General features: G+C 41.5%; 1 protein-coding gene across 2 annotated transcripts in view; it reads right to left on the reverse strand.

Moving 5' to 3' along the window:
- LOC126266868 (nuclear valosin-containing protein-like) overlaps nt 1-13,322 on the reverse strand; it is a 161,245-nt gene that overhangs the window by 64,298 nt on the left and 83,625 nt on the right. For both annotated transcript variants that reach the window (XM_049971492.1, XM_049971493.1), the window contains exons 8-9: nt 9,666-9,885; nt 4,179-4,461 (exon numbers count right to left, since the gene is read on the reverse strand). In XM_049971492.1, the coding sequence (XP_049827449.1) occupies nt 4,179-4,461; nt 9,666-9,885 (503 nt within the window). The remainder of the gene's footprint in view (nt 1-4,178; nt 4,462-9,665; nt 9,886-13,322) is intronic.

Consider the following 13,322-nt stretch of genomic DNA (forward strand, 5'->3'; position numbering starts at 1 on the left):
AGATAACCACGAAAACCCCATTCGTGGAGCTGCTCCAGGATGAGACGCCTCCAAGTGGTATCGTAGGCCTTCTCGACGTCGAAAAATACACCTAGAAGGTGATGACTGTGTAGGAAAGCTTGTTGTATAGCTGCCTCCAGGAGGGCAAGGTTATCGAAGATGGAACGAAACCTCCTGAACCCACACTTAAAGCGACTAAGGAGTTGCCGGGGTTCTAACATCCAGACAAGGCGGCAGTTGACCATCCGCTCCAAGGTCTTCCCTATGCAACTAGTGAGGGCAACACTACGGTAGCTACATGGGCTCGTGGGTCTTTCCCAGGTTTTAAAAAAGGGATTAAAACTGCCTCACACCACGCGTCAGGAAAGTGACCCGACGCCCAAATGGCATTAAAAGGTGCAAGGAGGATTTCTTTGTTGCGCATTGTGAGGTGCCACAGCATACTGTAATGGATCCTGTCGTGACCAGAGGATGTGTCACGAGCTCCAGACAATGTAGAATCCAGCTCCCACATAGAAAATGGGCAGTTGTAAACGTCACGACAGGTGGACTGGAAGTCCAGACTACATCTCTCAGCAACGGCTCTATGGCACTGGAAACCTGGATCCTGACTGGTTGTTGCAGTAACTGTGGCAAAATATGTTGCCATAGTCTTGGCAAATGTCTCGCGGATCCATGTGGAGAGTGCCATTATTCATTACAGCAGCTATGGGGCACCTCCCTCCTCTGCCAGAAAGTCTCCTGATGGTCCCCCACACGATGGAACTTTTGGTGGAACGGTTAATGGTGTTCAGGAACTTTTGCCACGACCTCTTCTTGCTCTCACGAATAATGCGGCGACATCTTGCCCTAGCCACCCGAAAGGCTGCAAGATTCTCAGCAGTCGGCCGACACTTGAACCGACGCAGAGCCACACGCCAGGTAGCGGCATTCGGCACTCCACCAAGGCACAGGTGGCCTCTTCCGGTGGCCTGTGGACTGTGGAATGGATGCTGCAGCGGCGTGGTGGATCGTTTTGGTAATATGATCCACTCACACCTTAACATTCACACAGTGTTTGAATTGGGCAAACTGGCTATAAAGTGTCCAGTCAGCTCCACTGAGCACCCATTGTGGTGGTCTCCTTTCGGGGGCCACACCATCTGGCAGGTGAACCCAGATTGGGAAATGATCACTGTCGTGCAAGTCAGCGACCACTTCCCAGTGGGCACTGGCAGCAAGAGCAGGAGAGCAAAGTGAGAGATCAATGGCAGAGAACGACCCAGTCGCTGCGCAGAAATGGGTACTCTGTCCTCCATTGAGCAAGTAGGCACAGGATGACAGGAGAAGCCTCTCAACTGCTCTACCCCTGGGGCAGGTAATTGTAGAGTCCCAAAGCACATTGTGGGCATTAAAAGCACCACAAATAATGAATGGCTGGGGGAGCTCTGTCAGAAGGTTGGTGAAGGCTGCTTCATCAAGTGCATCATGTGGGGGCAAGTAAAGCGAACATACAGTCAATGGATGACGCACGTGCACGGACACAGCAACGGCCTGTAAAGTGGTCGTAAGTGAGAGAGGCGAGGAGTGGTAGTTTGTCCTGACGAAAATACCTGCGCCTCTCTAGCTCGCTCTCCACGCAGGTCATCCTTTTTGTGGAGTGTATAGCCTCATATCTCAGGGGAGTATGATGGATGGAAATACGTCTCCTGGAGACATAGACACAGTAGTCTACCCTGAGAGGATAGACGAAGTTCCTCCACATGCGTCCTCAATCCTTGCAAGTTCCACTGAAGTATGGGAGCCATCTATGTTGGGGGTAGCACCTTCATCCTGTCTCTCCGACGGGGTGGGGAGACCGCAGCAGGTGGAGGGGCAGGCGTGGGACGAGATGATTGCCCCACACATACATCGAATTCCATCAACTCAGGAGAAGAGTCAGATGAAGCCTCACGTAAAACAACATTCGCATGGTCAGATGGTTTACCATGGGATTTGACCCGCTGTTGCTGCTGTACAGGAGCATTCTGTGGTTTGGTGGGCTTTGGGGGAGCTGATGTGGGAGTGGTAATTGGCGCACTGGGCTTGGGAACAGCCTTGGCTGTTGGAGGCGCCAGGGGCTGGCCCAAGTTCGCCACTGTTCCTTTGTCTGCCGTTCGAGTAGGGGCTACTGGCTCTGAAACACTGGCTGCGTTGCAAGTGCACTGACAGCTGCAGGTGTTAGTGCCAACACTCACCACCTCGGTCTGCGTTGAGGTATAGGCTTTTGGAGTAGGCTTCTGAACCAGCGATGCAAAAGATGTAGCAAATGTGGGAGGTTGCATCGACATAGATCTTCTTGGCCTCACCATAGGGGATACCCTTGGTTGTTTTTATTTCCCGGACTTTGCGTTCCTCTAAAAATATTCGGCAGTCCCTACTCCAAACAGGGTGGTTCCCAGAGCAATTAATACATTTAGCCCGAGACGAGCAACCAACTCCTTCATGAGCAGCCTTACCACAGTTTCCACAAGTCGCTTCGCCTTTACATACTAAAGTGGTATGCGCAAAACACTGGCATTTCAAACAGCGCATTGGGGTCGGGAAATAAGGCCTCACACTAAGGCGAAGGAAGCCAGCTTTGAAATGTTCAGGAAGTTTTGTGCTACTGAAGGTCTGAATAAAGGAGACGGATTTGACAAGATTGCCATCAACCCGCTTCATGATGTGTTGTACATCAACAATACCTTCCAGAGCCCACTCACATTGCAGTTCGTCCTTGGGAATGTCAACTAGATCTCGGCATGCCACAACACCTTTTCTGTAGTTCAAGGTGCTGTGCAGTTCAGTGTCTATGGCATACTCCCCAAGGCATTTAGCAGCTTGCAGTTTAGTTGCTTGCTTGGAAGTGGAAGTTTCCACTAGCAAGGTCCCATTACGTAAGCGCTTCACCAATTTTAAGGAACCACAGATGCCCTCCAATCCCTTTTGCATATAGAAGGGCGAAACCTTCTCGAAACTACCCTCCTTCCGTTTCACAATGAGAAACACATTCGGATTACCACAATGCATTCTGTTACCTAAGACTGGACTTGTCAAAGAAGTGCCGGAGTCAGGGGGACTGACTGCACGAGCCCCCTTAAGAGACTGGGTGTTAGAACCTTCCAGCGGCCCACCCTTTCCGCTGGGAGGAAAAAAAGAGGATTTCAAAGGATCCAGCTCGGTCCCACGAGCAGCTAGGGAACTAGAAGTCCACCTAGACAGAGCCCCGCGTGCCTAGGTGAGGCTTATACAACTGAGGTGCGGCACGTTCCCCAGAGGTTGCCCGCTAACGAGTGTTCCACCTCAACAGCCATGCATCTCATCAGCGCGCAGCACACCCTGAAATTGAGGGGTTGTTTATAGAGGTTTATGCCATCCTCGCGATCCGGGCGGCCGAGCCAAGATCCCCACTCCCTGAGACACACAACATTCCACCGCCGCGCCGCATGGTGGTCGTTGAAGTATGCCCAGAACTTCGGTGACAGAGGACTGGAGGTGCTTACCAGTCCCCAGCTGAGGAACCCCGTGGTTATAAGTGGGAGTTCTGGAAGTGCTTACCAGTCCCCAGCTGAGGAACCCCGTGGTTATAAGTGGGAGTTCAATTCTTTAAAGAATAGGATGTTTATGGTGTCCTCCTAACCGAGTTTGTATACGTTGGTGATAACAGACTACTTTTTAGAAAAAAGTAGTACTTCTTTATGACATACTTCCACTGATCTCTCAACTACCTGCTATTTCCCATATTTTCAAATATGGTTTGATGAAAATTGTTTTCCACTTCTCATTCTGGACGCTGTCTTTCCCTTAACCTGATGCTCTGAGTGACTTTTCCTTTATCCTTAAGCCTCACTAGTCCTTTCCCCCTAATCTTACACCTTAAGTAAACTTTATCCATATTATAAATATATCCAGTTCACTGACTACTATCACTGGCTTACAGCAATATACACTTTACAATTAGACACACTGTGTGTTAAACTGGCCACTCAAAATGCATAGCATTGACTTGATTTGAAAACATTTAAGCGAAAACTCAACAATTAATAAGTAGTAATATTTATTTCTGAATAAGTATAAATACATTTTACTGTCTACTATTGAAATAAGTGGTAAAACATTTCTGAAGTTACATGAAAGGTATCTGAAGCGAGATGAAGACAATCTTACATCACGCATACCTGTTCACAGCTACCATTGCAGCTTCCCTCATCAGTGCCATCAAATCAGCACCCACAAAGCCTGGAGTGTTTCGAGCAACCTCTTCAAAGTTGAAGTCTGGCGCAAGGCGCAAATTTGTGCATAATACTTTAAGAATTTCTGCTCTTGCCTCCTGATTTGGAATTCCCAGGCAAACTTCACGGTCAAATCTACCTGCGCGTCTAAGAGCAGGGTCCAAGGAGTCTGGTCGGTTGGTTGCTCCAATAACGAGAACACCTGAACCACCATCTCTCTGATTCAATTCTGCATTTGAATACATGGAAGAAAACAAGAGAAATTTAGATTTCTTAAAACAAAAACAGCAATATTATTCTATAATAAATAAATAAAAAAAACAATTATGAAGAAACAACTTGAAAATTCTCTGCTCTGAAGTTTTAACACTCTAGTTTAATCATTCAAATAGATCTCTTTTGCAAACCAAAATTGCATATTGTGCCAGCTTTCGAGATTGAAAAGGTAACTTACACATCACATAAAAGCAATTTATTATTATTATTATTATTATTATTATTATTATTATTATTATTATTATTATTATTATTATTATTATTAATGGGAATTAAATAATCATGTACGTGTAATAAACACCCAAAGATGAGTGCCCTATGGGCAATGAAAAAGCGCAAAATACAAGCGATTTTGAACAGGGTTTTGACACTTTTTAGATATCACAAGAAGAAAGAGAACAACAGATGTGGAGATCCAACAAACGTGAAGTTTACACAGAATTACTGTCAGGTAGATACAAACTAAACATCCTAAACTGCTCTAGAAATTGATGTGAACACAGACTGAGAAAGAAGGCAAGTGAATACATGTACGAGGTCGGAAAGAAGCCAGCAAATAATGTTAAGCATATAATATTGATTTTCAGAATTTATTTAAAAAACAGGGAAATATATATGATTAATTTAAGTAATTTTGGACTGTCATACAGACATAGATAAATGTAGAATTCTTTAACAAAGGTACTAACATGAACACTAAAATATGCTGCAGATATGGAAAAAGCAAAAGAAAACGTCAAGCGGAAAAAGTGAAAGTTTCCAACAATGAGGAACAGTACCTACCATCAGAGATAAAGTTTTAAAAGCACTAGATAATTGCTTTAAATTAATGTGTAGCCTAACAGATGCATCAGGAACACAAATTGTTCTTCATGAAGACAATGATATTGTGGAAGTAAATGTCACAGTGTGTGTATGAAGTTATTTGAGATTTGATGAAGGGAGTATCGTCACTTAAGTGGAGGGGAACTGCAAAAATTATTTACACAATTTCTGTGGAAGATGATCATTTCTTTAAACAATGCCATAATTATTCAACATTACAAGAAACTTCCTGGCAAACTAAACCTGTATCCTGGACCTGGAATCTAATTAGGGATCTTTGGCTTCGTGGGCAGGAGCTGTAACAACTGAGCTAATCAAGCTTAACTCGCAACTCGCCCTTACAGTTTTTCTGCTGCCAGTGCCTCTCTTCTACCATGTAAACTTCTATGTTTAAGTCTTGGTCTGGCACGCAGTTTTAATCAGCCTGAAAGCCCCAAATGAGTGCACAATCTGCTGAAGAGTGAAAATTCATTCAGACCCTGTGGACTAATCTCTCTAATGCCCATAATGTTGAAGATATTAACCAAAAATTGAACATTTAAATGTAATTAGGCAAGCAAAGATTCTGCTTTAGCAAAATATTCTAGGCAATCACATGAGAAGTCTCCACATCCCTTAAAAGGTAAAATGAACTAATAATGTGTTTGCCTTTATTGCACATAAACATCCACAAAAATGGCAATACTCAATACAGGAAGTTCGGAAGAACAACTGAAAAATTACACAGATTGAAGTAATGAATAACCAACATATTAAAACTAGCAAAAAATAATGATGAAGTCAAAGAATTAGCTTACAAATATCGGTTTGGCAGCTGTACATGGACATTTATTGCTGAAAGCTGCTCAGCAAATAATGGAGATGTGTATGTTGATAATTATTAGGAGACATGGGAAAAACAAACAAATCAGGGAACAAACTGGCGTGGGGAATTTAAACATAAATGACATAAAAATGAAGTGGAGGTGGGCAGGGCACATAGCCAGGTGAACAAAACGAGGTAACAGTACGAGGAAGTACTTTGCTGTTTTCCAAGAATAAGAAAAGATCAATACAGTTACCTAACATATGACATCAGACAACATCAGGGTGTATATGTGGACAAGGAAAAAAAATTCCCGGATTTACCGGTTAAAGACACTTTCTCCCAGGTGACAGTATATTTTCCCTTATCAATCATTTGAACGGTTATGGTTTTATACACTGGCGTACAATTTCCCAGCACTTACAAAATGAAACTCATGGAAAAAGACATGTTGTGGAAATATCTTTGATGTGCAGCAACATGTACACTGTGTATTTTTGTATTACAAAAGCATACATTGGGATTCCACCAAACACCGCATGTTACTTTCTGAATCATTGAAATCGAGATTTCAATGCCCTTTTGTAAGCCAGTCATAGCTCATGTCACGTGATCTCGCCAGCCGATGACAGCGGATATTCAGAGCATAGGACACGTGATGTAGTCAGCCAACAGCAACATCACTGTTAAGTAGCACAAACAGGGAAAGTTAATAGTTTAAATTAATATACATAGTGTTGCTACAAGAAAAGCAAAGCTATCACATATAATATTGGTCTCAAGTTGCAAGAGAAGCTAAGCTTTCTTTTTTCGAGTGTGACGCTTTAAGATATATCACGCAAATGCGCCATTAAAATTTTTAATAATGACATAAGTGTCTGATCGCCTGCCACTCTTTAAAAAATCTTGCAATTAATAGCAGATGGGATTGTTTGTAATCGAGAGTACAAGAACTCGTCAGAAAATCTGGACTCTTTATTGCCTATTAGTTAATAACTTGTTGTTTTGTGTGACATAAAATTTAATATAGGATATATAAAAACCAATACTGACAAGAGACAAGCAAGAAACTACACAGTTCTTCAAACCTTAGCTCCTAGCATTTTTTCCTATCTTATCTTGCTACAGCTTTACATGGCCTGCTTTCCTTTCTGCGAAAGAATCTATTACCTCCTCAAAGTTCGTCAAACGTTTTGCTACATGAAAAAATCGAAATGTCGTTATCTATTACTGTAAAAGCTGTTAATACAAATCTGATTACAACTATTTTGTCACTGTCTGCTAGATGAAACAAAATAGGCGTTCTAATATGGCAGCAATTTTGAAACACACCAAATAAGAGAGAGTGTTTTGGCACAAATGGCCATTTTTATAACGACAGGATATAATTCACGAAGTACCAATATTAAATGCCTATTAGGCCTACTACAAGAAAAAGCTTTATGTTAGGTAATAGTTTCACATTTCATTCGTATGCACCAGCTTCTCAAGCACGAGATCGAAAAGTAGTATTACGAAATTTTTATGTAAATTTGGAATCCTCTTATTCTTCCACAATTTGTGCGATGACCCCGTTTCTTCTCCTTCCTCGTTCTAACAAACAATCTTGTCATCAATTCTGTAGCTATTTCTGTCACTGTCAAAATTTGTTCGCCGATTCACTTAACTAACCCTGCCAGAATCACAGGTTTAGTTATCCAGCGATTATTTTCCGGTTAGCCTTTATTATGTGTTCGAACAACACGTTTTTCGCATTACTTCCAGAATAGAACTTACACGGCTGCTAGCCGGGGTCTGTACTACTGGCCCTTACTAGTGTAGCGATATGACCAAAAATTTTCTGACAAAATTTCATTTGCTTGGATACACCGAGAAGATAATGCGCAATCTTTCTCACCTGTTATTCCTGTCAGTCATTTATTTCCATTCTTGTAGTCTGAATCTAGGGATTTCGCTAGTAATTCTAATAATTCTGATCATTCGCAAACCCAATCAACCACACAATCAGTCAGCGATTGGCATTCGCGTTCGGCTTTACTTTCTCAGCTCATATAGCCCTGTCCCCTTTTGTCTGCAGAAAGTTTATTTCTGGATGCAACAAGGATTCTCCTGACAGGCGCATCACGTACACTATGCACACATTCAAAAGTCAACTTATGATTCATTCAGAAATCAACTTAAAATGTGATTAATCGATAGACCAACGTGCGCTGGATGCTAGGTGCTTTGTGAAACAAATTTTTTCCTGATGAATATGGATTTGGCACCCCCTTTTCCTGGTAGCATCTAGCTGCTTGCTGCGACTGCTTGCACAGCCAATAGCTACATTCCTGTAGCCAGAAACGGGAGGATCTACTACTCAAACGCACATGCACATGAGCCTGCGCGTAACTGCTAAAACAAATCGAATGTAAACAATTGCGAGTTCATGCTCATTGGAGGCAATTTGTTGTTATGAAGCACTGCATAGTCTTCCTAACGCCTTTGACACATTTTCAATTGGTAGACTGCGTGAGCACTGGGTGTCGTCGTATATGGCGCATTTCCTTTGCAATTTAAGTTATTTTTGTTTTTCCTGTTGTTTATGTTTTACTGTTGAAGTATTGTTCTGCAGTAGTGGGATACAGTAATATCCTTTGTTAGAGTACCAGTTCTTACCAGTCAACATTACAAAAATTTAACTGAAAAATAAAACACAGTACTGCAGGTACCTCACCTGGAGGTTTAGGGGAGATGATTCCAAACTTTTGTTTCCAATACAGTGACAGGAGCTTGGAATCAATCTAAGTCCATTTGATTAAAACTTTATTCACAATAGGGGAGTCAAGAGTTGTGGCTGCTAATTTCATCTTGCCAAGGTGCGAAGATGGTTGATTTGGTTCTACCCATTTACATTCCCTTTATCAACAGTGCTGCATTTTAACTGGGTCAGACAGTGAATGTGTGTGTATGCATATGACTCTAGCAAATATTTGTTTCTTAATGAGGAGAGAAGGAATTTTACAAATTTTTGAATTATGAGGGGAGACAATGGCTGCACACTACTTAGCTACAAGAGCTGAAGTTCCAACTACTACAAACAAATTCTAAAGTGAACAATAACATCCCTAACTTGCAGAACCAATATGTTCCTTACTCAAGGACAAAAGGGGTATTTTGCCTGGCGAAGGTTGGAAAGAGGGCAGGTCACTCAGACCACAGATTTAAAGTGGGGAAAAGGAAGAGGAAACGTGACAAACTGTCCAGTACCAGTGAGGAGACAAAATATGACAAACTCTCTATTACCAGTGAAGATAGATAAATAAATGTCCACAGACCAAGTGAAATTGCTTCACACATAGTTCTGCACTCCTAACTGAATTTTTATATGAAATGCCTTCTCACACTAGATAGGAAGCTGTCTTATTAGAATAAAAATGCTCATTATTATTCTTTTGATGTAACATAATATAGAAATTTAAACCAACTTACCACTAGTTTAAAATTAATTTAATGATATACATATCAACAAACATTTTTCCTTTTACCATCAAGGCAGGTCAAGAGCTGTGCAACAATTCTCCTTTCCATTTCCCTCTGAGCTGTCAAACGATGTGGAGTTATAGCATCTATTTCATCAAGAAACAAAATACATGGTGACAGGCTGACAGCCTGATCAAATAAATCTCTTATTCGTCCTTCTGACTCTCCAGAGACTCCACCAACAAGCTCTGGAGCAGATATTTTCAGCATCGGCAACTGCAGTTCCTGCAACAAAACATTTATACTCATAATATATATCGCAGGCAGCAGAGGAAGAGGGCTATGCCCTTTTCTGCTTTCTTATTTACAAGATACTTACATCTCCCCAGATACTCAGTGAATCACACTTAACTTCCTGGCAACGGATTCACAATAATTCTCTATTATTCCACTCTAGAACAGCATGCGGAAAAAAATGAACACCTATTTCCTTCCGTGCGAGCTCTGATTTCCCTTTTTTATGATGATTGTTTCTCCCTATGCAGGTCAGCTTCAACAAAATATTTTTGCATTCAGAGGAGGAAGTTGGTGACAAATTTCTTGAGAAGATAATGCTGCAATGAGAAATGCCTTTGTTTTAATGATGTCCACCACAAATCCTGTATCATGTCCCAGACACTCACTCTCCTATTTCTTGATAATACAAAATGTGCTGCTCTTCTTTGAACTTTCTTGACAAACTCAGTTAACTCTACCAGGTAAGAGTCCTAACACTGCGCAGCAGTACTCAAAAGAGGACAGACAAGCATGGTGGTCATGATTGGTTTGTGGGGCACTCAACTGCAAGGTCATCAGCACCTGTACAAAGTCCCAATTTTTACACAGACCATTTTAGCCACAGTCACAAGTGGTGATGAAATGAGGTGGTCAACACAAAGATCCAGTCCCCGAACAGAGAAAATCCCCAACCCAGCCATGAATCGCACCAGGGATCCCGTGATCCCGAGGTCGCAATGCTAGCCACTAGACCAAGAGCTGCGGACGACAAGCATGGTGTAGTCAGTCTCTTTAGTAGATCTATTGAATCTTCTAAGTGTTCTCCTAACAAATCGCAGTTTTTGGTTCATCTCTCCCGCATCATTCTCTGTGTGTTATTTCCAATTTAAGGTGTTCATAATTGTAATTCCTAAGTATTTAATTGCATTTATGGCCATTAGATTTGATTTATTTATTGTGTAACCAAAGCTAAACAGATTCCTTTTAGCACTCATGTGGATGACTTCATACTTCTCAGTATTTAGGCACAACTGCCAATTTTTGCACCATAAAGATATTTTTTCTAAATCTGTTTTCCAATTTGTTTTTATCTTCTGATGACTTTACTAGAGGATAAATGACATTTTCATCTGCAAACAACCTAATATGGCTGTTCAGATTGTCTTCTAAATCATTTATATAGATAAGAAAAAGCAGAGGTTTTATAACGCTACCTTGGGGAATGCCAGAAATCACTACTGTTTTACTCTATAACTTTCCGCCAACTACTATGAACTGTGACCTCTAAGAGAGGAAATCACAAATCCAGTTCCATAACTGAGACAATATTCCGTAAGCAAGCAATTACATTACAAGCCGCTTGTGAGGTACGGAGTCAAAAGCCTTCTGGAAATCCAGAAACAGGTTAGCACCCAACACTTTGTGCAAGTAAAGAGATAGTTATGTTTCACAAGAGAAATCTTTTCTAACTCTGCTTCAGCAGCACTGTCACTGATAGTACTTCCACTGCTATCATGCAGAGAAGGCATTGGTTGTATCTTGCCACTAGCATACTTTACATACAACCAGAATCTCAATGGCTTTTCTGCCATGTTTCAAGACAAAGCTTCACTGTGGAAACTCTTATAATATCTTGCATTCAACTCCACACTAAATTCCGAGCTTCTGTAAAAGGTCACCAAGCTTGGGAATTTTGCATTCTTTTAAATTTGGGATGCTTTTTCGATGTTTCTGCAACAGTGTTCTTGCCAATTTTGTGTACTGAGGGGGATCAAATCCACAGTTTTGGTAATTCATTTGGTATAAATCTCTCTAATGCTGCTGATACTATGTCTGAATTGAAGCCACATCTGGCCTACACTTGCACTGTTAATTTGGAAGGAGAGGAAATTGTCTCTCATGAAGGCGTCAAGCGAATTTTTATCTGCTCTTCAGAATAGGTATATTTTTCACTTACTTTTGGAGAATTTGAAGGTTACAGTATTCAGTCTCGCTCCAGCATTCTAGTCCCTGGCTTTTTACCCAAGTTTATTTATTAATGCATACCTTTCATGTACTAGGAGTTAACCACCATGTTTCACAAGTTCTGGCACTATATTATCTTTGCAAGTATTTATCAATCTGTGTGGCTCCACTTTCCCTTTCTTCTTTGCTTGTCCATGTACTTTTCCACTGTACTTGTGGATCTCCTGATACTTGGTCTGAGTTGATATTCAGCATGTTTTCAAAATATTCTTTTGATCTTTGCAGTACTCCTTTCCCCATAAATATCACACTATTTCTACTGTAAATAAAATAGAAAGAAACTTCCACATGGGAAAAATATATTAAAAACAAAGATTCCAAGACTTACCAAGCGGGAAAGCGCCGGCAGACAGGCACAATGAACAAAACACACAAACACACACACAGAATTACTAGCTTTCGCAACCGATGGTTGCTTCTTCAGGAAGGAGAGGGAAAGACGAAAGGATGTGGGTTTTAAGGGAGAGGGTAAGGAGTCATTCCAATCCCGGGAGCGGAAAGACTTTCCTTAGGGGAAAAAAAGGACAGGTGTACACTCGGGCGCGCGCGAGCGCTCGCCCACACACACACACACACACACACACACACACACACACACACACACACACACACACACATCCACCCATCCGCACATACACAGACACAAGCAGACATCATCTTGTGTCTGTGTGTGTGTGTGTGTGTGTGTGTGTGTGTGTGTGTGTGTGTGTGTCTGTACACCTGTCCTTTTTTACACTATTTATATTTTTATATGCATTTAATGTTGGCTGAAATTTTTTCTGACTGTACTACCACACAACAGAATTTTATTATTTCATATTAATCCTTTAGTTCCAGCTCTTGAAATTTTTCTTGCTACTTTGCGTTAACCATCAAACTATTCCTTTCTTATGTATTTTCCCAGCATTTTGAATACTGATGATGATTCTGAAGTGTAACCAGTTGTCTTTTTCTATCACACATAATATTTCATTATTTCATCTTGACATATGCCAGACATCTTTGTGTGAGGTGTCTAAGACTGGCTTTGGCTGTTCATGTTGCATATTTGGTACACTGTATATCTTATGTGCCTGAATCGTGATCATAAATGCAACAGTGACCACACTGCTAGTAGGCAATGCCTTGGATAGTGGAAATAAGCAACTCTCATGTCCGATGGGTTGCTGCTGACTGTGGCCATTGGCATACTCTGTCCTCTATGCTCAGAACAAACTTTGGAAATTCTATGCATTACACGACTGATAGCCATACGTTATGTTAACATGTGGGAAGAAGCCTTGTAACTAGGCACTGATCCAGCACAGCAGCAATTGCCTGAATATGGCTTCACTGCCACCCTAGGGTGGCTTAGAAGACATCCCCTGAGAATTCTGTTATTTCCAGGTATACACTTTACTACCAAAAAATCAAACACTTTA

Source organism: Schistocerca gregaria, chromosome 4, assembly GCF_023897955.1.
Source record: "Schistocerca gregaria isolate iqSchGreg1 chromosome 4, iqSchGreg1.2, whole genome shotgun sequence".
NCBI classification, from domain to species: Eukaryota; Metazoa; Arthropoda; class Insecta; order Orthoptera; family Acrididae; genus Schistocerca; species Schistocerca gregaria.